Raw genomic sequence first — 27,085 nt, 5'->3', positions numbered from 1 at the left:
CCATAGTGGAGAATCTATTGGCATGGGAACTCTTCCATTTTCACCTTACTTTGATTCCCTCCATTTCATGCCTTGGTGGAGAATCAACTTGCATAGGGGTAAGTTTGGTCTACGATATGACTTTGTCTTGACACCTCAAAAATTAACTGTGCCCAAGTGGAAAATCACAGGTCATAGAGACAAATGGAGTTTGATTAAACTTGTTCAATCTTTGCACATTCTCTTGGTGGAAAATTGATAGGGACAAGGACTGATTCAGTCCCAATGAAATTTAATCTTTACATCCGTATAAGAGAGGGTTGACCCTCATACGGACTCCTCACTTCTTGCTCATTTGATCATTAAGGGAAAATTCGATCCCCATAGGGACAAGTGGGAATTTCATGCTCATAGGGATGAGTGAAAAATCCATGTTCATAAGGACAAGTGGAAAATCCATGTTTGTAGGGCCAAGTGGAAATCCATGTCCACAAGGACTCTCCTTTTCATTTAATTTCCCAATTTTGGCTAATTGTTTGCCTAGTGCAAAATCGACCTCCATAGAGATTTTCACTGAACTTGCAAGATTTCATTGTATTTGTCAAAATCTCAAAGGCAAGATGGGAAATTAATGTACTTGAGGACAAATTAGCCCATCAAAATACTCTAGCATTGATGAATTCACTCATAGAATTTAACAACTCTTTTACTTCAACCTTAGTGACTCCAAAACCTTATGACTTGTCTATGCTTGCGACTTAAAGACTCTGAAGCCTGTTTATAACCCTTGATGAAACTTGAGCTTTTGGAACTTAGAACTGACACTGTACTGCCAAAACCCTTACAACTAAAAAATGATTAAAGGGGCGTCCCCATTTGCAATAGGCCGATGGTGTGAAAATGTCACAATGGATATCCATAGCTTGTGCTGTTCAAACTCCAATTTATTAAATAGGTGTTTTAGCTTTGCAAGACTACTAGAGGCATACTGGTCATGTAATGTCCCCTCTTTAGTTCGACATGGCATTGATCATGGATTTTCCCATTCCAGACTCTCGTAGGCAAATGGTGTGGAGAGAGAGTCAATTCTGCGGATCAGATGGTCATATCTTGCTCTTGAAGAAGTGTTAAGAGGTTATATTTTATTATTATGTGTTATTGGGGCCTACATGTTATAATTTTAAGTTGAGTTGCACTTTTTATTTTATAAAATTACTTTATTATAAAAAGTGCATTATAATGAGATTTTATAAAGGATGTTTGTAGAAGTTCTAGCAACTTCTTAGAAAAGTGAATAAATAGAGGGCTGGGCCTCTCATTTGGACATGCTTGGATTTGAGATTTCTTCTACTTCTTCCATAGTGGAGCAAATTTGTAGTCTCTTGGGTCTGCAAATTATTATTTGATCTTTGGGAACGAATCATTCCCTTGGATTGGCGACATTGAGGGTGTGAAATATCACCTGAATTGTTGCATTTGAGGAGTTGGTAATGCAGCCATCTCATTTGGACTTCATTGAGATTCAGTTATAAGGGTTTACTTTGGTTGGAATAAGGGTTTCAGTTGTGCCCTAGCATTTGTGGATTGATTAACAGGGTTTGAAGACACAGTTGTGCATTATTTTCAGACTGCCAGTCCAGGGTTTGGACTCACGTTTTTGCTCATAACTCCTAATTGGCTTGACGGATGAATTTCATATTTTAGGGGGTTATTCAGCAACCCTAGGCGCCCAAATTTATTGCTTTTGGAGTGACAAAAAACGCTGCAATATTTTTATCTAGCAGCCGTACCAGGCCGTACCTGTACGGCCCTGTTAGTTGGGCAACAGCGGCAATTTTGTGAGTCGGTTTGGGGCAGATTGTGAGGTCTTCGTGTGGCATTAATCCAGCATTCATATCCGGCAAAATTGGAGCTATTCCAGGTGCACAAAGTATTGATTGCCAAAATATTGCATGTTAAGGATTAGAACAGTCAGCACTGTCATTGCATAAATAGTTATTTCCAGTCATTAATAATTTTGTAAAAGTTTCGTCATTTGCATTCCAAATCTGAACTGGGTTATTGTTCATGTCATAACATTGCATTGTCAAGAGCTTGATGTATTAGAAGTGCATAGTTGTGACAGTCTCTCATTGTAATCAGTTCTATTTGCTGTCATAAAATCAGAATTGCATTGGACTTCATATTTGAGTTTCATATTGTCATCTATCTCTTAGATTGGTAGTGTTATAATCTGGAATTGTTGTTCATACATTATTGGCATCATATATTGAGGTTTCGTTGTACAACAATTAGTAATATTGCAGCCTTATTCGGTTACATGCCAACTGTTTGACAAAATTCCTAAGTCCAGTTTGAGGGTTTCAGTGGCCTTTATAGTAAGGATCATTACAGGTCACCGTTATGGTAAATATATCCCCATTTATAGCTTCTGGATCTGCAATGCATATTTTGCACTGGAAAAATGAGTTCTGTTTTATCCTTTAAGATTTCTTTATCATCTATCATGAGCCTATTGTATAATTGACTGCATGAAAATCCTGGGCCATAGATGCTCATATTGAACATAATTGGAAGTGGAGAATGTTGAGAAATGTAAAACAATGTTGTTAAGATAATACATTTGTTTCTGGATTTGATTGTGTAGAGATTTTAACCATCAATGTTTCGAATCACACTACGTGATCCATCATTTTGTTTTACGTCTCTTGCTCTCTTTTCATCTTGATGATGGATCACGTAGTGTGATTCAAAATGTTGATGGTAAAAATCTCTACACAATCAAATCCAGAAACAAATATATTATGCAATGGATTGTGGAAATCTGATCTCTTTAAATGTTGTTAAGGATAAATAAAAACTAATGTTTTGGCATGTTATTCTTTGCAGTGATGCAATTGATGGATGATGGAGTGATTGCAATATTAGGCCCACAAACATCAGATGACTCATATTTTGTGGCTGCTCTGGCAGAAGAAAACCAGATTCCTTTGGTTTCATTTACAGCTACAGATCCAGCATTATCTCAGTTACAGTATCCCTATTTTATTCGGGTTGTTCCTAGTGATGCAATGCAGATGGCTGCGATTGCGAGCATCATTGACTATTACGAATGGAAGGATGTTGTGACTTTATTCACAGATGATGATTTTGGAAGGAATGCTATCTATGCATTAAGAAACTCCCTTGAAAAGATTGGCTCTAGAATTGTGTATAAAGTTGCACTAGATCCTAATATAGGGAAGCTTGGGATTCGGAAGGTACTGTTAGATCTTCATAAAATCAAAACAAGAGTAATTTTAGTGCACATGCAACCTGATTTGGGCCATACTTTACTATCTGTTGCTATTCAGTTGAAAATGCTCAATAGTGGCTATATTTGGATTGTTACGGATGGTATTGCAGGCATATTAGACACACTACCTGTTGCTGTTGCTTCATTAACAGCACTAGAAGGTATTATATATACTCAAGTATATATTCCTCCATCTTTGAAGTTCAAATATCTCTACTATATCTTGAGAAAACGACTGGGAAGTAGCTGTTGTGAAGATCAGAATCTAAGAGCTGTGGCATCGTATGCATATGATGCGCTTTGGGTGATTGCAAAAGCAGTACATAGCTTATTGAGTCAGAAGAAATTTGATTTATCTGGTTGTCTAGATACTCCCAGTGGAGTTATTAATCCAGAAAAATTAAGAGAATCAACTGATGTATCTGCATTGCTTGATCAAATTCAAAAAACCAGATTTTTAGGTACAACAGGCCTGATTGGATTTGATGCTAAAGGTGATCGCTTGCATTCTGTTTTTGAGATTATAAACAAAATTGAGACAGGTTGTAAAGCTGTGGGTTACTGGACATCAAATGTAGGATACTTGACCATTCACCCTCCAATTACTATTGCCGAGAGTACATTTAATCCTACAAAAAGAGTCAAGGAGGGAAGTCTTGTAACTTGGCCTAGAGGTAGCAGTAGAGTTTCTCATAGTCAGATGCCTTCAATGCTTGAAAGGCCTCTTCGCATCATTGTTCCGAACAAAGCTGGGTTCAAGACATTTGTGGAGGTGCATGTGGACAAGTATAATAAAACAATAGCTACGGGTTTCTGTATAGATGTGTTTACAACTGCTCTTGCTCATCTTAATTACAGTGGTTCCTATACATTTACAGCTTTTGGAACTGGACAGACAACTCCCATTTATGATGACCTCATTCAAAAAGTTGCTGATAAGGTCTGCATTTGATCATTTATTTAACTAGATTTTTAGTGATGGTAGAAATTTTTCCCACTATAATAGTTTTGAAATTTATTTTACAAGAGTCTGAACTTCAGAATTGAACAAAGGACCATAAAACACAGAGTTTATGCATTTTACTACCATGGAGGCCATCTTCCAACAAAAAGATCAGTGTGTGTAAACTGATAGAAATGCTTATGTTTAACTGTTTGTCATCAAATGCCATCAATTTCTTTAAAATAGAGTGTTCCTAAAAGACTTCACTTACTGCAGAATGGTGGCAGAAGTTGCCAGTCTATGCTACATTCTTTTGGTCAATGTAATAGTGAATATTTTCTACAATAAATAATGTTATGTGCTTATAATGGTTTAGTTTCTAATACTTTGAAGAATAGTTTTGCAGACTAGGAGATACTAATTGAATTTATCCATTTGAAATGTCCCAAGTATAGAACAATGCAAAAGCACAGGAATAACACAAAAATTGCAGGCAGAAATCAGAGATCAGATGATTGATCTTATGCTGTTAAAATCAGAATTGTCCTTACAATCAGAATATTAGACGATGTCAACTGTTGGCCTTCTCACGATAAACATGTGTGTTGTGAGTGGCGGATGCTGTGATATGTTTTGAGTTTACGATGGAAGGCTGTGATGGCAATCTGTATAGATATATGACTGCGCACTTAATGTATAAATCTGACGTATCAGACTAATGCAAACAAATGTGGAAGCAGCAGTCTTCCTGATGTCGATGTAATATCACTGGACCTTTATGTATGTTGGTGCAACAGTGATATGTAATGCAATCTGATATGATAATGTCCACCTAGCGAATGGCTGCTTGTATGCAATCTTGTGTGCACTCTGATGTTTAAGAGTGTATATGCCTAATAGGATTGCTGCAATCTGATATATCAATGACAATGTATACTCGTAGGTCACAATGTGGAGTACAAACTAGGATCTAACCTTCCCACAGTGTAGCAATATCGATGATATCTGATATCGTGCATGGGATGCAGATTCTGTCACAAGCATGGATGATATCATGATTAATCACCGATTATCGATAATAGATTTCCACAATCCATGATATTATATTCATGCTTTTGGGTATGATTGTTTGTGAGTTTATTACCATCAACATTTCGGATCATACTCAATGATCACAGTTTGATTGCTGCCGACATTGATATCTCCGTACCTCCAATTATCCCAGAATATGCTCGGAACAATGTCTGCAAATATGATGATGCTGCTGAGGATCAATGCAATGACAATGTGAAAGTCGCCACTATCAATATCGCCGAATCTCCAAGTATCCAAGAGTATGCTTGGAAGATGTCTGAGAATATGATGATGTTGGTGAGGATCAATGCAACGACCATGTGAAAGTCACCACTCAATATATGGTCTGGGATTGCTTTTCTATTTGCTGATATGGGGCTTGATCAAGATATCATTGTGTGAGGTAAGGAGTCACAGCGATAATGATGTATTGATCAAGATGATGTTGCCATATTATCTCCACTGAAAGTGTTGCTGTATGATATCTCTCACCATATGGCCTTTGCTATGAGTGTCGCTGTATAAATGCTTTGTAATTTGTTGGTATGAAGCCAAGGGTTGTTTTATGTAATCGTAGTGATATGATGTTGAAGCTCACAATGATATTGATCTCCAATGTAGCGCTGCAGAGTATCCTGATCAGTCCAATAAGGTCACAAAGCGACTTCACCTTATCGGAGAAACCAATATCTTAGAGCGGATCTCTCCCCTCTAAACTACTCTTCAATGCTAATTCCTCAATCAGAATTGTAGAAACCAGAATGATTTCCTCTGATTGATGATAATGAATATCCAAACTGCTTATTTAAATATGCTATGCTAGTTTCTAAAGAACTCTTGTTGGTAGTCACAAAAGTCGGTGCTCAAATTAAAATGTGACAATAGGTCCTGTCTAAGGCAAGGCAGTGCACTAGTGCACCCCCTTGTGTGGTTAACTAGCTCTAAGAGGACCAAAAGAGCTAATAGAAAAATAGAATAGGTCTGATAAAGGGGACACGACATCTTTATTATCATTAAGCTTTGGTCACATGTTTTTTTTGCAGAAATGCAACATATGTTACATGGAAAAATAGGGAAGTTTACGCATGGTAGGCAGCAGGGCTGTATGGAAAATCTCATCCTATAAATGCTAATAAAGATAACATGTGTGCCTCTGCCCCACACAATAAAAAAAAAAAACCAGCTTTCTGAAAATAAGCACTATTTACATCTGAAGAAAACTGAATTACATGTTATATCTATTTGAAATTACCTCTGTTCAATCAAGTATCCTTGAAAATATTACCTTGCCAAGTGAGAGATGCAATAAAAATGATGAACTCATCACACTTTTATACCCAAATCCTACCAGATATACGTTTCCAGATAACATGTCAAACTAATCCATATCTTTGTACACAGAGCACATAAAGAATCTCAGATACAAGCATTCTTGAGTCTTGATTTGATCTGCAAGCCTTTGGGAAGCACTAACCATCATAGGTCTTTGTATTTAATATAAGGCCTTGATTTTCACATAATTGAATGTGATATTATCTGATTTACAACCAGCTTCTCAACAACATATGTGTATTTGAAAATCGTAAAAAGGCAACATCCTTTTTAGAAACCTCCAGAGTATAAACAATATGTACTATAAACAACTATGTAATATGCAGCCCTGTTCTGCCTTTTTTTTTTGTGTATTGTTTGTGTTTGCAATTGCTTTGTATAATAAAGAGTAGTGCATATAATAGAAATGCTTGCAGAAATTAAATAACTTAGAAAATAGACAATATTCAACAAATCACATGGCTGAAATAGTCCAGATTCAATTCAGAACTGAAGACAATATTTCTCAAAAGTATGAATATCATAGTTGATTAAATGACATTAATGTATTTCAAACATACCCATAAATGCAGCAATGAGGAGTATGTTTTGGCACTTCAAAAAGAGCAAATTATCTATGTAGAAATGGATACCACTCTCCAAGAACACCTTCAATAGTCATGAACATGATAGGAATGATAGTGCAGGCCCAAAATATCTCCGTACATCAACAAAAACCTCCTCATTCCCTAACCACCACCTTCGCTAGTTGGATTACACTACTCCTTGGGCTATATGACCAGCAATAGAAATGCTATGGCCACCTAAAGTGCACACTAAAACTACAAACAATACATGGCCTCTTCCTAGGACCCCACATGGTTTTTGGGACCTTCTTGTCTGGAAACAGGGTAGTTAGATAGTTACCGGTGTGGTGATGGTTGTGTCATTTCATTGCACCGTTTCATACATTATAAATCTTGCGAACACTCTTGTATTTGACATCATTATCAGAGTCATTGTTATTGTATGGAATATCATTGCTGTGTATGGAAACATTTTGATAATGAATAGTGATTTGCATTAAGTTTCTGTTTTCGTTCCTGGTTGCCACTGGATGAACATTTGGCGTTGTTGCTAGTCCGAACTTGGAGTAGCATGGAAGCACGAAGATAAATGGGAAGAACAGTGCAAGACAACCGAAAGACAAATGATGACGGCAAAATTGAAATTTTTGAAGGAGAGCATGAGGTAGCAGAGAACTTTCAAATCTTGTATCGTGTAGGGCTGGAAACATTTGTGCGATGGGAAGCCACGGAGAATGGGGTTACCACAGATAATGTGTGGGATAATATGCATGTGAGCCCTACCGCGACCAAATTTAGAGACAAACTTCCCCGTTTGATTGCACAAGCCTACGTGGCACAGAAGTGATGCCGGGAGGAAGGAGAACATGAGGAGCATCGTCAGGAAATCCTCAAAAAGTTCTATGAGGAGAGAGCCACACGACGGTAGAAAATTGAACCATGAGCCATTGCGCCGTGGGGTCTAGGGCACTCAGAAGTCTGTAACTGTCGTCGCATAAGTCAACATATAATGTATATAGAATAAATAAATAAGAGTCCTATTTTGTTTCGTTTTATGATGGTTTGTGTGAGATGCCCAATCTTTTGAATAAGAACAGAAATTTGAGGGAAGAAATTGAGGAGTTACAAATTGTGCGTGGCGAAGCCGAACATCGGCAGAGAATAAGACAAGTCGTCGGGGAATGAACTAAGGGGCAGCCAGAGGAATCACCTAGTGTGGTGGTCATAGCGGGGTTCACAGAAACCAACAAAGGGTGCCACAATTCATCGAAGTGGTGGGGTCACAGCAATGAGGAGTTGTTGGAGGAAACACGACATAGATTAGTAGTGCTTGAGGAGACAAATGAGCAATTCTTACATTCATCTCGTACACCACTACAAGAGGAAGCTTGTGAAGAAGAAGGAGAGGAGGCGAGGCCAACAGAAGACACTAGGGCAAGAGGAAGTGTCGGAACAGCACCGCATGGTGGTCAAAGTAACTTGTCGGGGCCAACTTCGAACAGTTTGGCGACACGATCGAGTGGTAGTGGTAATCAACAAGCAAGAAACACAATGTCTAAAAAGCAAAAACTCCTGAAGTTCACAGGCAACGGGAAGGAGGATACCGTGCGCCATTACCAGATGTGCGTAACGATATTGATGGCCAATTCGGTCATAGATGTGGATGAATGGTTGAATCAATTTCCCGCCAGCCTACGGGGAGTGGCGGTGGATTAGTTCTCCGAAATGGATAAAGCAAAGATCTCTGTTGTCGGTAAATATTGTGTAGTCGATAGGATGTATGTCGTTGGTAAATACTGTGTAGCCGACATCACCTTTGGGAAGATTCTTGTTATGTAGTTGACAGGCCTTCGGGAAGGTTCTTCAAAAAGTATATATACACCCTTCGGGATCATTGTAATCATCATTATAAGCATAATGTAATGTCTTTGGCATATGCGAATAATAAAAGGAGTACTGCTGTTACATGTTCTTGTTTCATTGTCTATATGCATTAATTCATTTACCCCATATGGGAAGCAAGGGAGGAATTTTTGAACTTGTATTCGCCAACGAAGAGAATCCAAACGGAAGGAAATTAACTCGCATGGCTCGGAGTGCCCAGGGAGCATGAGTGTGGAGTGAAGTCTTTGTCTGCGATACACTTTCACAACAGACAATTTCGCTTAACGGAGACCCTTCACCAAACAACGCAGTTGTTGGGAATATGGCAACTGCCCGACATAATGTCAGTGTCGAAGTGTAGAGTGTTGGTGTCAGAATACAAAGCGTCGGTGTCGGAGTGCAGAGCGTTGGTGTTGGAATACAAAGCGTCGGTGCCGGAGTGCAGAATGTCGGTGTTGGAGTGTAGAACAGTGCAGGTGGAGTAGTACTGAACAACACCCGTACACAAAATCTAGTAATAATGGTAGGACCAAAAGAGAAATTACCAAAGTTTGATGGTGATGGAACGACTGATCCAATCAGACACTGTAAGACATGTGAAACAATTTAGACAGCGAATGGCTTAACTGACACAAATGAATGGGTGCGACAATTTCCAACAACCTTTAGGGGTGTAGCAATTGATTGGTTTGCCGATACGGATCTCCAAAAATTAACCAATTGGGCAGAAGTTAAAAAGGAATTTATCATCGAATTTTAATTGCTGCGTGACAACAATGAGATTGTAGCAGAGATATACAATACAAAGCAAGGAAACAATGAAACAATTCGAGTATATGCCAGAAAATTAAAAGATTTAATAAACAAGATGGAAAATAAGCCTATAGATGGGATTGCAAAAGAGATGGTTCATTGAAGGACTACACTTGAAGCTCGAAGTTACGGAAGAAAATGAAGATTGTGCTGCCATCGTCATACATTGAAGCATACAATCGGGCGATGAACTTAGAAAGTGAGTAGAAAACAAAAAAGAAGAGTAGCTCATCCGATTCCGATGACGACGTGTCTTCGGAAGAAGAGAGCAGCAATGACAAAAAGGGCAACAAGAAGGTCCGAGCTCTCCTGAAGGATATGATTTGAATGATGAAGGAATTTAAGAACATGCAGAAAGAGACGAAGGGAAACGACCTATGGTGCATAGAATGTAAGATAGAAGGTCACACGAAGGGATCTTGTCCAAAGAACCAGTTCTGTGAGATTTGCCAGATCATGGGACATTCCACAAAAGAATGCTCCTTCAATATGAAAACAAGAGGACCTCAACAAATGCTCTTGACCTAGGAGGCTTCCACATCAGGAGAGAGCGGAAACACGAGTAATGAGGGTGCCACGTCGGGAGGGTATAGAAATAATAGACGAGGGAAAAACAACAACAATGCCAACAATAATAATGGGAGCCGCAACCGAATTTAGTACGATGCAAATGGTTGCCCGATTGTTCAATGCCAAGCATGCAATTTGTGGGGCCATTTTGCCCAAGACTGTACAACGGCAAATGCACCAAAGTTGTTATGCAGATGGTGTGGTCCTGGAGATCATGAAGATGCCAAGTGCTTGAAATCATGAGTGAATTTGATCACCATCAGGACAAACGAAGAGGAAGTTTTGGCAATCACGCGGAAGCAAGCAAAACTATACCTCGACTCGATGGAGGAAAATAAGAGATTGGAGGAAACACGAGAGGAAATTGAGAAGGCGATGCAAACGGAGAAAGCACTTGAAGGACACTATTGGTACCTCAACAAGAAACTACGTGGAACAGAACATCGTACGACAGATATTACAAACTAAAGTTCAAGTCAAAATAAACAATTTGCTGCTCACAATGCCTCAACTCCGATTGACACTCATAAACATTGCTCCAACTACTAAATTATTAGGAGAACAAGGAAGGGAGAAGGAAAGTGGAGCACGTGCAGAGGACCCAATGTTGTTAGCCCTCACATTCGGACGACATCCGGCGGTCGTCGAGATGGGAATTCTAGGAATTGTTTTGATAGACACAATTGTGGACAGAGGGTCCGGTGTGAATGTGTTACCGGAGGATACCTGGAAGAGGTTGGGACAGCCAACGTTGTGGCCGCCTAAATTCTAGTTATTGATGGTGAACCAACATGACATTAAACCTTTTAGCATCTTGATGGCACAACCAGTAACGATTGGAACACAACCATTCCTACTCGACTTCGTCATCATCTCGTTGAAACAGAGAGGATATGATGCCATTTTGGGCCGTGGATGGCTCGTACAAGCAAAGGTCAAGCATGACTGGAAGAAAAATACATTATCACTAGAAAGTAAAGGGCAAAAATTCATTACTGATCTAGACCCAAATGGTGGGTGAGGAAGCGCTCTCATCTAATTCCGAAGAAGAGGATGAAGGAAAGCAGCGAATGGAACCGGATCTAGAGGGAGTCCTACGGTTGGAAGGTGGATCAGCGGACGATGATTTGGATTCGGTGAATGGATTATTTCATTGGCAAATGGAGGATTACAAGCTATTCCGGAGTTGCAACATACTCATGATAGAGGAAGGGAACAGCGGAGATGGATATCCAAAAGAGTTCACAGAAATAAAAGAAGGGGACGCACTGCTAGATGAAACACCCGCACATATATTCGGTAAAGGGAAGCCGATCAAATATAACAAAGCCATAGTGCAAACCATGAATTTGGGAGATGAGGCCGAACCAAAAAACATACTGGTGGGGGATAACTGGAATTCAGTACTTAAGGCAGCGACATTTAAAATATTTTTGTAATACAACGATGTACTTGCTTGGACATACAAGGATCTGAAAGGAGTACTGTTGGAGTTGTGTGTGCACTGCATTTCGTTGGTCGAAGGTGCAGTCCTTGTACAGAAGCGACCTTACAGGATGAACAAGAACTATGCGGCATAGGTTACAGAAGAAATCAACAGGATGTTGGAGACTGATATTATTTTCAAAGTTCAAACAAGTGAATGGGTGTTGCCCATAGTAATCTCATTGAAGAAGGATACCACCCAAGTTTGGATATGTGTCAATTTTAGATGCCTCAATGCGGTAACAATCAAGGACCCCTTCCCAATACCGTTCACAGATAGCATATTGGAGGTGGTGGGACATGAGATTTATTCCTTTATGGATGGATTTTCGGGATATAATCAAATTTGCATAGCAGAAGAGGACAAGCTGAAAATGATATTTGTGGTAGAAGACGGGGTGTACACATACAATCGGATGCCATTCGGCTTGTGCAATGCGTCGACGACGTTCCAGCAGATCATACTGCACATATTTGACAAAATGTCTATCGAAAACTTCAAGGCGTACCTGGATGATTGGTCTTTATTCAACACTAAGGACAAACATTTGGTGGCGTTGGGCGAATGCATGGAAAGATGTTGAAGGGTGTGACTAGCCTTAAATCCAAAGAAATGCAGATTTATGGTTTTACAGGGAAGATTGCTCGGACATATAGTCTGTAAGGAGGGAGTGAAAATAGATCCGGACAAAGTTAGAGTCATAATGGAAATGCAGCCATCCACAAATGTAACGGAGGTAAAGTCTTTCCTGGGACATAGGCTATTACAGAAGGTTCATCAAAAACTTTGCCAAAGTATCATACCCACTGGACAGGTTAACATGCAAAGGGGAATTGTTCAAATGGGACAAAGAATAGGATGAGTCATTCAAAGGATTGAAGATACGGTTGGCCACAGCACCCATTTTGGCATACCCAGATTGGAACAAGGAATTTCATGTTCATGTGGATGCATCCAACTATGCAATTGGAGCAACTTTGGCGCAAATGGGTAGCCATGGGTTAGATCAATCGATATATTTTGCTAGCCGACTTTTGTCAAAAGCAGAACAAAATTACAGTACAATAGAATGGGAAGCATTGGGCATGGTTTACGCAGTACAGAAGTTTCGACACTACTTGCTGGCAACACCGTTTGTGTTCTATGTTGACCATCAAGCTCTGTTGTACTTGGTAAATAAACCTATCATCCAAGGAAGAATCAGCCAGTGGTTACTTTTGCTGCAATAGTTTACTTTCAAGATCATTGTACGGCTTGGGAAGAAGCATGTCAGTGTAGACCATCTGTCACATCTCAAAACAGGAGAATTGGCGGACGAAGTGAACAACGATTTTTCTGATGCACAGTTATTTCAGATTACAATATTGCCAAAATGGTACACAAGCATTGGAGAGTATCTTTCGATGGGACAGTTTCCGAGTGAAATGCCTCCAAATGAGAGAAGGAAATTGGTGTTGAGGAGCCGTACATTTCAATTGATCAATGGATTGTTGTATAAGATGGGACCTGATCACATCCTATGATGGTGTGTGTTAGAGGAGGAAATACCAAGAGTTTTGAAGGAAGCACAGGAGGCTCCAGCAGGAGAGAACATGGGACCTGATACCACGGTGCGAAAAATATTGCCGGCAGGATTGTGGTGGTCAACAGTGCACAATGATGCTCGTGAATGGGTCGTCGGGTGTGACACTTGTCAAAGGGCCGGAAAGCTGCTAAAAAGAGACTTCATGCCGCTTAACCCCTTGCACGCGCAAGAACTCTTTGAAAGATGGGGATTGGACTTCATCGGACCTCTGAAGATGAGTAAAACTAGAAGGTGCCGATACATTGTAGTAGCGATAGAGTATCTGACCAAGTGGGTGGAGGCATGCGCACTACCAGATAACTCCACAGAAAGGACAACGAGATTTATCTATGAGCAAATAATTACTAGGTACGAAATTTCACTACAGTTAACAAGTGATAGGGGAGGACACTTCGTTAACCATGTTATCCGATTGCTCACTATTGAATTTAAGATTTATCATTCATTATCGAGCCCGTACTATCCAAGAGCAAACAGATAGGCTGAAGCTACGAACAAGATCTTGGTAGCAATCATCTACAAGTCATATGCGGTTGAAGGTGAAGACTGAGAGGAAAAACTGCCCTCTGCCCTTTGGGCATACCGCACGACGTACAAGGTAACAACGAGACACATCGTTCCAGTTGATGTTTGGACAGGAGGCAGTGGTACCAGCAGAAGTCATGATACCGAGCCTGAGGATTGTGCTGGAAAATAAGTTAGGTGACATGGAAAGCTTGAGGGAAAGGTTGCATAATCTGAACAAGCTTGAGGAGAAGCGGCTCTTGGCACAATAGGCCACGGAGGTGACACATAATAGGCACAAAGCATGGCATGATAAACTCCTAAAACTAAACAAGTTCCAACCGGGATAGTGGGTGTTGAAGTACGACGGACGGAACGAAATCAAACCAGGCAAGTTTAAGGTCAAATGGGTCGGGCCATACTAGATACGGGAAGTAGGCAACAACGAAGCAATAAAGTTTTGGACATTAGACGGACAAGAAATACCAGAAGCAGTCAACGGTTCAAAATTAAAAATGTGTCATGCTAGAATGACCCCCTTGTCAGAGAATGACAAAACTGGGAGGGAAAAATAGCTTGTTGGAGGAAAAAAAAAAAAGAAAAAAAAGAAAAAAGAAAAGAGTCACCGTACGGAGGCATGAAGGAAAATTTAAAAAGAACAAGCACTAGCTGTATGGCCCTCTATCCGTACGACCCTCCAAAAGGAACAACACCATATGGTATCATATTGTATATTGCGAGGCAACGAGACTAGTGTACGATGGTGATGGGCTTATAAAGGCATGAGGTACGGTGTTAGTAAAAAGAAAGGAGAGAAAGTGACCCATACGACATCATAGTCCTCCAGGAACGACATTGTATGACATTAGAGAGTCCTCCAAGAACGACACTGTACGGGAATACAAACTGATTCTAGAGACACCATACACCAACATATAGTTTGCTTGGAGGCATTGTATGGAAATATAAAGTCATTCTGTAGGTACCGTATGGCATTCTTTGTTATTAGGGGAAGTCACCGTCAGTCTATATCAAAGTCTGTGGAGAACGATAGAGGAGCAAAATATCTGTATGCTGGGAAGCCCTCCAGGCACGACAATCTGTCAAGTACGGCAGCACAAGCATAAAATTGGCTGGAAGACAGATCTACGGTACCAGTATACATATCGATTTCTACTATTAGAAGAGTTGCGAATTTATGAAGGGCTATGTGAGTGAAGGGGTTCATTCCACCATATGAGTAGCTGATACAATCAGTATAAGGAAGGAGTTGACTATCACAACTGGAGGAAGAAGAATTCCATTGTAATAGCTGGGTGCAAATTGTTTTTGGAAGGGTGCGTTGAGTTGGTACAAGTCTGCATAGTGTTCAAACAGTGCTCTCTATAGCAGAAACGCTAGGGTGACAGTACAACCGTACGACATACAAGACAGAGAAAAGTAATAATAAAAAATACATAAGTGGCCTGGGGTTGGTACCTTCGGAGGTCAGGAGGGATTTTTGTAGAAGACAGTGATGCAGGAGCATCTTGCATGGGAAAATTATTGAAAAAAAAAAAAAATTGGAAAAAAAAAAAAAAAATTTCTGGAGGAGAGAGAAAGTGACGAAAATTAGAGGAGAAATAATAAAAAATAAAAAAGGAGAAAAGAAAGGAAAATGGGATTTCTATTTTCGAGGTGCATAGGTGGCATAATAGAAAAAATAAAAAATAAATTGTTGTCATTCCATTTATCGAGGTTTGTGGGAAGAATTCTAGAAAGTTATGAATATTGTAGAAAGTTGTGGATATTGTAGAAGGTTATGGAAGTTGTAGAAACTTGTGGAGGAATTCTAGAAGGTTGTGGATAAGTCATGCATTGGGTGATAAGTGCCTATTTAAGCAAGGCATATGAGCATTTCTAATCAAGCTCGAAGAGTAGAAGCTCAAGGAGAAGTTTGAGAAGTGGAAGCTCGAGGAGTAGAAGCTTGAGAAGTGGAAGCTCGAGAAGGAGAGGCTCGAGAAGGAGAAGCTCGAGAAGGAGAAGCGTTGGAAGGAAAGTTGGAAGGTGTGAAGGCTTCAAGGTGTGAAGCTGGAAAGTGTGAAAGAGAAGGAGGAAGTGAAGAGTGAGTTTTCCTGAGTCTATGGACAGAGCGCTGAATGTGAGGCAGTTTACAGCAGGGTTGTGATGGCTTGTGAGTGTGTAGGCAGAGCGCCGAATGTGAGGCAGTTTACACTTGGACCTTGGATAAAGTTGGAGAAGAGCTAGTGGCTGCGGTTTAGAAACAAGAAGGTTGCTTGGTGGCTTGCGAGCACAAGTTGAGATCTTGGAGGTTTCTACCAGAGTGTATCTTCATTAGTGGTATCAGAGCATATCTTCATCAAGTGGTATCAGAGCAGGAGTTCCTGAGTGTACAAGCAGATTGCCGAAGTGTGAGGCAGTTTGTACCAGGACCTTGGTTGGGTGAAGTTTATTAGAGTGGGGGTTCTTGAGCGTGTAAACAGATTGCTGAAGTTGAGGTAGTTTGCACTAGGACCTTGGGAGGACATGCAGATTGATCGATTGATGCGGAGATGGAAGATTGAACTTGTTGAGGCATGATTGTGGAGAGCTGGTGGATTGCAAATCTGTTGTCCTAGACTTGTGATGTGGTTCCTAATTTTTTGTGCGAGGTGGCAGGTTGCGATCTGACTTGCAAACAATTTGGTTGTCATAAGGAGTGTGGGAAGGATTTGTTGCAGAGGGTTTACGAAGATATTGGGAGATGGCTCCAAGAGGATTGGACCCTAAGATGATTGCGAAAATCCATGATATAGTGGAGAGGAATTTTTCTAAGATGATTTCTCGATTGGATGGTAGATTGGCTGTTCAAGCTAAGAATGTCAAGGTGGAAGAGGATGGTTTTGCTAATCAGTTTGTGGAGCCTGATGCAGAACTTGGAGAGCAACTAGAGGTTGTTGCTGAAGATATTCCTAACATTGTTGATGTTGGGATGGAGATTGGTTTTCATGATCAGTTGATTGAGTTTGACATGGAGACTGCAGAGCATTTGGTCGTGGATGATCTAGTTGATGTTGGTGGTGACTTGTATCTTGCAGAGCATCTTGTTGTGAGCAATGAGGTTGCTGGTGTTGAGAGTTTGGCATGTGTTGATGGAGATCTACATGTGGTTGCTGATATGGAGTTTGTTGCTGCTGGTGTGGATTCACTAGTTATTGATGAGAATGAAGTTTTGTTGATTAAGCATTATGTTCAGTTTGTTTCTGGGAGTGAGCATGTTGATTGGATGGTTGAGATTTTGGTGTTTGATAGAGTAATGCAGATGTGGAAGATTTGCATGGTGGTTTTATTGTCCCTGTTGAGGTGGAAACCTTTGGTGAAGATGAAGATGGTTGTAGATCTTTCTTTTTGGCGTCAAAGTGTGGGACACACTTTTCTATCTACCGGGGGAGTCTGATGCAAGAGCATCTTGCATGGGAAAATTATTGAAAAAAAAAAAAATTGAAAAAAAGAAAATTGGAAAAAAAATAAAAAAATAATTTTTTGGAGGAGAGAGAAAGTGACGAAAATTAGAGGAGAAATAATAAAAAATAAAAAAGGAGAAAAGAAAGGAAAATGAGATTTCTATTTTCGAGGTGCATAGGTGGCATAATAGAAAAAATAAAAAATAAATTATTGTCATTCCATTTATCGAGATGTGTGGGAAGAATTCTAGAAAGTTATGAATATTGTAGAAAGTTGTGGATATTGTAGAAGGTTATGGAAGTTGTAGAAGGATCGAGGTGTGTGGGAAGAATTCTAGAAAGTTATGAATATTGTAGAAAGTGTGGATATTGTAGAAGGTTATGGAAGTTGTAGAAGGTTGTGGAGGAATTCTAGAAGGTTGTGGATAAGTCATGCATTGGGTGATAAGTGCCTATTTAAGCAAGGCATATGAGCATTTCTAATCAAGCTCGAGGAGTAGAAGCTCAAGGAGAAGCTTGAGAAGTGGAAGCTCGAGGAGTAGAAGCTTGAGAAGTGGAAGCTCGAGAAGGAGAGGCTCGAGAAGGAGAAGCGTTGGAAGGAAAGTTGGAAAGTGTGAAGGCTTCAAGGTGTGAAGCTGGAAAGTGTGAAAGAGAAGGAGGAAGTGAAGAGTGAGTTTTTCTGAGTCTGTGGACAGAGCCCCGAATGTGAGGCAGTTTACAGTAGGATTGTGATGGACTTGTGAGTGTGTAGGCAGAGCGTCGAATGTGAGGCAGTTTACACCTCGATCTTGGATAAAGTTGGAGAAGAGCTAGTGGCTGCGGTTTAGAAACAAGAAGGTTGCTTGGTGGCTTGCGAGCACAAGTTGAGATCTTGGAGGTTTCTACCAGAGTGTATCTTCATTAGTGGTATCAGAGCATATCTTCATCAGACAGCTATATAGAAAGAGTAATTGACCTAACGGTGATTTATGTAGTCAGTCGGAAAAAGGGCTTGGAGGAAGAAACTCGATCATGATTCAGCTATGAGTCAAAATACACAGGCAGGGCCTTTTGGAGTGCGGCCAGGTAGAAAGGATAAGGGCAAACAAAGGGCCAAAGTACAAAACCAATCGGATGTACAGATAACACTATACAACATAGCATTCGAAGGGTTGAATGGATTGGAATGTAGGAAATGGTGGAATGAAAATCCGGATGACCACCTCGTCAAAGCAAGCATAAGGAAGGCATAGGTAGAGTGGGCAATCCGAATGCCAGTTTTCTGTATTCGAGATTTCGAAGGTGTGTTGCGTATCATGATTGAGGCATATGACAGGCACTTGTAAAAGTACAGTTCTATACTTGGGATATGACGTAGTCGTATCATTTCGGCCAGTTGACTTTACTAGGGCATTTGGCATACCAGGAACAACACAAGGAGGAAAGAAAATTGACAGTAAACCAAGAAAGATGGACAAGGAGAGGAAATTAAAGCTGGTGGAATTAGTGTGCAAGGATCAGGTACAGCAGCAGGAAGATGCCCTTACCAAGGGTTGTGAAAATCTGACATCAGAGAAGGGCATTGGAGGTGTCTCATGGACGTGATAAAGAGTAGACTTATAGGGTCCAATAGGGCATTAGATATCTCTTTTCCGCTGGTCAGTATAATGAACGAACTCATGAATGGGAGGGTTTATGACTGGGCTTCTTTGTTGGCCACACGCATGGATGAGTTCATGAAATTGTAGCATAAAACATTTTACATGTCGCACTATGCCATTTGACTCTTTTTGGAGGCAACTGCGAGGATGATACCCCAAGAAAAGTTGGAAATCCAACCAAGTTCGACAGTACTTGGTGAGCCTTCGATAATGCAATGGAGGTAGTTAGAAACACCTGGGGGGTAGAAAGGCGTTGGCCAGAAGAGTGTATGGCAGGAGATGGAGGAATCCGATAATAGGGATAGTGGCCGCTAGGATACATCTTTTGAGGAAGAAGACTTAGAGGAAATGGAGGAGGTGGAGCAGGATTAGGAGGATGATGAGGAAGTTGGGGTGATTTTGGCAATCCCACTTCTCTTTCCGCGACAGTTGATGGCTGCACCAGTAACAACTACGCCATCATTTCCATCATTTTCAGGCCCGTATATGTACACTATAGCAGATGTTCACATCCTAGGGTTTGGGCAGTGTAGACATCTAGTGGTGATGACCCTAGTCACCCTAAACCCTAGATCACGGACAATAGCAGGAGTAGCAGGATTAGTTTCACATTCAGCGATTGCCCAACCTTCGGGAAGCTGGAGGACAACATCACTAGCAGACACACCTACGGGAACACAATCTCAGCCAGCGGTTCAAGAATTAGCCCCCGTACCTCAGGAGCAGCGATCACTTTAGTCAGTAGCAGTAAGTTTGCCACAACCATGTCTTGTAGCAGTGTCGACAGCCACAGAGGGAGGAGTCAGTCACGGAGGCACATAGGAGCAGGTCCGATTAGAGGTGATTGGGATAGATGCAGTAGTCACGATAGTTGACACCCTGTTGGATGAGACAACGGATTAGGATGCTGATTTGAGCATGCCGAAAGCAGAACCCCAGATGCCAGTAGTGGAACCGATTAGCTCAGCAAGTCGGGCGAGTGGGTACCTGAGGTGACGACTACTTGCCCCTGTTGCCAGAGGTCCTTCCATTCAGTCTCCCATGCGAGAGGATCTTCATTTAGAAGCAATTTGGTCGAACAATGAGGTGGTCGAGGTTCCCACATCACCAGAAGTAGGAGATCAGAGTGCAGTGGCACCTGAAAAAGCAAAAGGAAGGGTACAGATGCAGCATCCTATACTCGTAGCGGAGGAAACGGATAAGGATATCCATTCATGCCTTAGTGACATTACTGAGAGAAGCAAGTTCTTGGCAGAGTTGGTGCTCACAAAGAGACGACAGTCAGAGGCTGGGCAAGAAGCTCAGGAGGCCTCAGAGAAGGCTCGGGAGGAGATGGCCAACTGATTTTCCACCCAACAGATTGCATGGGAAACAAAGCGGATAGCATTGTTAGCACAACTCGAGGAAATTGCACAAGGGAAGCAGGAGGCAGATCAACAACTTGCAGCAGCGCTACAGGAGAAGGAAACAACAAAGAAAGCACATGATCAGAAAGAAGCGGAATGCCACGAGATCATATTGATGTTGAAGGAGGTAGTGGAGAACTCATAGATCAGAGCTGATTTAAAGGTCTAGACAGAACAAGTGTGTCAGCTATGACGCAGCTAGTCTACACAGTTAGAGACAACCTTCTACTTCATGATGTTTATGTTGTTTTTTATAAATGAATGTAATTAGTTATTTTTGAGTTTTGTTAGGTTGTCGTCCGAAGACGACTTTTCTTTTTTTGGGGGGATGATGTCATCGGTAAATATTGTGTAGTCGACAGGATGTATGTCGGTAAATGCTGTGTAGTTGACGGCCCCTTCGGGAAGGTTCTTGTTATGTAGTCGACGGGCCTTCTAGAAGGTTCTTCAGAAAGTATATATACACCCTCTAGGATCATTGTAATCATCATTATAAGCATAATGTAATGTCTTTGGCATATGCGAATAATAAAAGGAGTACTGCTGTTACATGTTCTTGTTTCACTGTCTGCATGCATTAATTCATTTACACCATATGGTAAACAATCTCCACATGTGATGATCTGAAGGAGGAGTTCCAAGCCGAATTTCGATTGCTCCGTGATGATAATGAGTTTATAGCAGAAATCTACAACTGCAAACAAGGGAAGAAGGAGACGGTTCAAGCCTACAATCGAAGGCATAAAGATCGTCTGAGCCGAATGGGAACTCAGCCGACCGATGAGCTAAAGAAATGCTAGTTTGTAGAAGGCTTCCGTGGGGCGTTAAGAAGAAAAATGAAGATAGTTCCACCCACATCATACACTGATGCATATGACCGTGCCTTGAATCTGGAAAGAGAAAGCAAAACGACAAAAAAAAAAGAAAAGAAGTAAATCCTCATCATCCTTTGAAAGTGATGAATCCTCTAACGAGGGAAGCAGTGTCGATAGAGAGGAGGAGCCCAGCAAGAAAGTGCAAGCACTCCAGAAAGACTTGGAGTGAATGCGTGAGGAATTCAAAACAATGATGGGAACGGGTGGCCGCACAAAGGAAGGAGAAATTTGGTGCACGGATTGCAAGGAAAAGGGCCATTCAAAAGGAGCGTGTTCGAAGAAGGTGATGTGTGACATTTGTCAGGTCCTAGAGCATTCTATAAAGGAATGTCCGTTCAACATGAGGAGTAGGAGCCAATAGATACTGTTCATGCGAGAACAACCATCCATGTCTGGCACAAACAATGAGACTCAGGGAAACAATAATGCCACATCCGACAGTTACCGGAACAATCGCCGAGGACGGGGTAGAAATGACAATAGAAATAGAATTCAATATGATTCGAAAGGGAGGCCCATAATCCAATGCCGGGCATGTAATCAATGGGGCCACTTCGCCAAAGAGTGTCCGGAGAGTGACTCCACAAAAATTATTTCGATGGTGTGGTCTAGGAGATCACGAAGATGCTAATTGTCCAAAACAAGTAAATCTCATTAACATCAACGAAGAAAAAGTACTAGTTGTCACCCGCAATCAAGCTAAGCAGGCCACATATCCTAACCCTCGCATGGAGAAGCAAAGGTTGAGGGAAGGACGCGAGGACATAGAAAAAGCAATGAAGGATAGGAAAGATAGTGAAGATGCTATCCCCCGGCGATTGGAGGGAGAAAATAGTTTGGTTAACCAGAGCTTGCAAATGGAGGTGCTCGTTAGAGTCGAAGATCTATTACAAGAAGTACCCCAAATTAGAACGACATTGTTGAATACTCATAACCATGACGGAGACGAAAGGACAACCAACGGTACCAGGAGGGTCGGTGATAGACCCCATGTTGCTCATAGTAAGCAGTGGTTGACATTCGGCGATGGTTGAGATGGGCATCCTCGGTTGCATCCTAACGGACACCATCGTGGATGGTAGGTCCGGGGTGAATGTTCTCCCCAAGGAGATGTGGAGGAAATTAGGGAAGCCGACTCTATGGCCATCTACATTCAACCTACTCGGTGCTTGTTTACCGTATTGGTAAAGAAATCAACGCATACAGACAATGGAACAGAATAGCAGAATTATATTCGCATATGCCAGACATACATTATGCTTGATAAGATTAATGATAGAAGATGATTTACAATGATCCCAGACGGGATATAAATACTATCCGCCGTACCTTCTCGAAGGAGTCCGTCGGCCACAAACATTATGTCCGCTACAAACTATTTACCCATCGGCTACAAAATATAAAACACTGACGACAATCATTCCGTCGGCTACAGAAACACCGACTGGACCATCCAGTCAGCTGACACCATTCCCCCCCAAAAAGAAAAGTCGTCTTCTGACGACCAACAAAATATCTGAGACAAATTAATAAACAAAATACATTAACGGACTAATTACAACAAGATAAATGTGCTTTTGACACATCACTCTCACATTCGTCCCGTGCCTGCAGCCTCTGCTAACACAACACTACCTCCTCAATGAAGCTGACCTTGATAGCCACCTGTGCTGCTTTCTCTGTTTTCAATTCCTGGGTACCCTGAGCCAAGTGTCGCTGCACTGCCTCCAACTAGATGATTAGCTCCTCTCGAGCTCTCTACGCATCCACCAAGACAGCCTCTCGGCCAACACCTACTCCCAGTGCCTCTGGTACACAGAAGTCCATGCCTGCAGCAACTTCAACTCTTCTCAACTGGTCAGACTCCCACGACTGATATCTGCAACGATTGGGGGTCAAGGGGCAGTGACCCTTGCCACCAAGACCAAATTAGCACTTCGAAACCCACACAAAATTGGACGGAACACAACATTTCTGTCATTTTCTGCCGATTCTACACTCTTTCTGGCAACATTGCCGCTCTTCACTCGCACACCGTGGCTTTGCACTCCCACATCGGCGATCTGCACTCCCGCACCGGTGGACTGGTCTCCCCCACCGGCGGTTTGCACTCCCACACCGACGGTTTGCTCTCCCACATGGGCGGATTGCACTCCCACATCGGCAGACTGCACTCCCACACTGACGGATTGCACTCCCACACTGGTGGACTGCACTCCCACACCGGTGGTCTGCTTTCCCACACCGACAGACTGCTCTCCTACATTGGCGGACTCAACAACTGTGAACCTTGGTGAAGAAAAAGGATCTTTTGAATTTGTCTCTCGTGGAAGTGTATCTCGGACGAAGAGGTCACTCCACGTTCGTGCTCCATCGGCACTCCGAGCTGTGCGAGTCGATGCTCTTCTGTCTGAATTCTCTTCCCTCGGCTAACACAAATTCAAGAACTCCTCCCATGCTTCTTCCACCAACTCCACCCACTGTCGAGTCTCCTCCAACAATTCCTCTGCACTTCTGTTTTCGTCGGCAATCTTTTGGAATCTTCGTCGGCGTTCGGCTTGCTGTGCCAGAATTAAATTCTCTTGCGCAGTACGGATTCCATCTTTTCCCTTGACCTTATTTCGATCCTTGTTAAGCTGATTTGGCATTAATCTTCATTCCTCCCACCTTCCAGGTTCATAAGGCAATGGCACCAAATGTTTACTGTACTAGTAAAGGAATCAACGCATACAGACAATGGAACAGAATAGTAGAATTATATTAGCATATGCCAGACATACATTATACTTGATAAGATCAGTCATAGAAGATGCTTTACAATGATCCCAGACGGGATATAAATACTATCCGTTGAACCTTCCCGAAGGAGTCCGTCGGCCACAAACATTATGTCCGCTACAAACTATTTACTCATCAGCTACAAAATACAAAACATCGATGACAATCATTCCCTCGGCTACAGAACACCGCCGGGACCATCCAGTCGGCTGACAGTGCTGACCAGTCGGGGATAAAACCCCTTGGGATTGTGGTGGCCCAACAAGTAACTATCAGGACGCAGCCATTTATGTTGGACATCATAGTAATCTTATTGAAGAAAAAGGGATACGATGCCATTCTAGGAAGAGGATGGTTGGTGGCTGCCAAAGTAAATCATAACTGGAAGAAGAATACCCTGACAATGGAAAGTGGAGGGCAAAAGTTTGCAATCGATCTATGAACACAAATGGTAAGTGAAGGCAAAATCCGAGTTCGACGGAGAGCATTGGAGAGATGAAGGCAGAATGAATCCGAACGACGAGGGCGTCTTAGAGTTGGAGGAGTGTTCAGAAGATGAGACAAGTTCACTGAATGGACTCTTCCATTGGCAGATGGAAGACTATGAACTCTTCCATATGTACATGCTTGGCGTCGAAGAACCCTACGATGAGGAGGTATTTCCACCGCAGTTCGTAGAGTATAGAGAGGGAAATGCAGAGATCAATGAGAGTCCTATTCATTGCATTGAGGGAAAAGAGATCAGATATGAGGAGCCGTCTGTAGAAGTTGCCAATTTGGGAGACGTCGAGAACCTAAGGAGCATACTCATGGGAGTCGATTGGAATTTGGTACTGAAGGTTGCGACATTTAAATTTTTTTTGGAGTACAAGGATGTATTCGCTTAGACTTACAAAGATTTGAAGGGAATCCCACTGGAGATGTGTGTCCACTGCATCCAATTAATTTCAGAGCCATTCTTGTGCGAAAATGCCCGTATAGGATGAACAAAAACTATGCCGCCCATGTAGAGGAGGAGATACAGCGCATGCTGGAGGCCGGTATAATATTTAAAGTTCAAACAAGCGAGTGGGTGTCACCAATAGTGATATCGATGAAGAAGGATGGGATCCAAATCCGGATATGTATGGACTTTCGGTGCCTCAATGAGGTAACAATGGATCCATCAAACTGTGGACCTTGGACAGGCATGAGATTCCCAAGGCCATCAATGGATCGAAGCTAAAAATTTATCAGCAGCGAGAAGGAGGTGGAATAAGTGATAATTGCCCAATCAGACAGTGTTAAACCAAAAACTTAAAAAAAAAAAAAAGATTAAAAAAGATTTTTATTTAAAAAAAAAAAAAAAAGTAGTGAAGTGGGGTCTGCGGACGAAGTGTGTCTCGCGAGCACTTACGTTTCATGGTGGAGAGTTTCGTGGATATTCCTGCATTCGAAGTTTTACATTCCCGCGAACAGAGTTCTAAACTCCCGTGGACAAGTATGTTAACATTTTGCAGCTGCTTGTTAAAGGAGACTGCCGAGGTAAATCAGCCACTAAAAGAAAACTTTTTGATATTAAAGGATAGCGCTTTAACATATTAATTGTTTATGATATTATAATATTTTAATTAACAACTATAATGATATTATTATATAAAAACGAATAAGAAAAATTTCATATTCAAATCTAAAAGTGTGAAAATCAACTATTTTTTGAAAGGTTTGGAGGAGCATTGGAGATCGAATGGGAGCAATAAAACTATGAAATATAGCATGCCCCGTGAAGGTACATGTGGCTTCAAAGGCTTTAAATTGGGCTTGTTGGCAAGGACTCAACTATTCCACTCCACTACGGGCACTGTCACTAAACCCCTATGAGGAGTGCCACCCCTCGAGTTACTACTCTCAAGCCACTGTAAGAGGCATTTGTTAGAAATAGGGAAATATTGAGGGGGGGTGAATCTGTATTCCAACACTTTTTGCCCAAATATGGATATCTAAAATAAACCTTAAACATGCATAAACAATTAAACTGAATAGCAATAATAGGCATCTCACAATGAAACTCATAACACAATATTTTTTAACTAGGGAAACCCAGGCCAAAAGAAAACCTTGGTGGGGATGGTACCACAAAATGATCTACTAATCAAAAGTACATTGTGAAAGGTTTTGATCCTATTATATAGTTGTATATGTCCTTGTTAGAGGACTTCAACCTTATTAGAGGTCTCAATCTTGTTAGGAGTTGTATTACAAAATGGTGAACTCACTGCTCTACAAAAATATAAAAGTAGTATAGAGAAATACCAAAACTTGACTACGTTGATATTTTGTAACTGACAGTTTTGGGTAAAAATCTAGTCACAAAATAGGATGACCAGCGACAACGTGTGAGACAGAGTCTCTCCTACCTTAAAGGGAAGGCTCCCCTTGCTCATTATTCCTTGGATCAACTCAAGGTAAGAAAGAAGTTGAAAGATTTTATAAAATGGGTGTTATTAATATCCATTCTTCTTATCTTTCAAGAAAGAATCCACTTACTCGTAGAGCAAGTAATGAGTAGGGTGAATCTTTAACTACACTTCTATCAAGAGCTGGAAATAGTGATACTGATAAACCTTAACTAACTCAAAGGCTAACTGAAAAATACCGGTTTGGCTCTAAGTCCGGTCATACTTCTATATGAAAAAGTTTTACAATTAGGGCACAAAGACTCCTAAAAGTAAGAATAACTTAACCATTTTGGGAATTAATAAAGAAGTATAAGATACAAACAAAGCTTCTAGCTGTATATTTCCACAACCGCTCCTAGTCAAAGCTTCGGCTTCGATTGCTTCTTAAATCACTATGCTCTTTTATTGAACACACAATAATAACATGAATCAAGAAAATAGGCACAAATGATTGTCAAAGCTTCTAATTTGCTC

General features: G+C 41.3%; 1 protein-coding gene across 2 annotated transcripts in view; it reads left to right on the top strand.

Moving 5' to 3' along the window:
• Positions 1 to 27,085, top strand: part of LOC149554324 (glutamate receptor 3.3-like) — a 201,561-nt gene that overhangs the window by 98,191 nt on the left and 76,285 nt on the right. For both annotated transcript variants that reach the window (XM_089828442.1, XM_089828443.1), the window contains one exon: positions 2,869 to 4,214. In XM_089828442.1, coding sequence (XP_089684568.1) covers positions 2,869 to 4,214 — 1,346 coding nt within the window. The remainder of the gene's footprint in view (positions 1 to 2,868; positions 4,215 to 27,085) is intronic.

This window comes from Cupressus sempervirens, chromosome 5 (assembly GCF_028749045.1).
Source record: "Cupressus sempervirens isolate cs-2001-9-10 chromosome 5, ASM2874904v1, whole genome shotgun sequence".
Lineage (NCBI taxonomy): Eukaryota > Viridiplantae > Streptophyta > Pinopsida > Cupressales > Cupressaceae > Cupressus > Cupressus sempervirens.
This window is presented reverse-complemented; position numbering and strand designations above follow the sequence as displayed.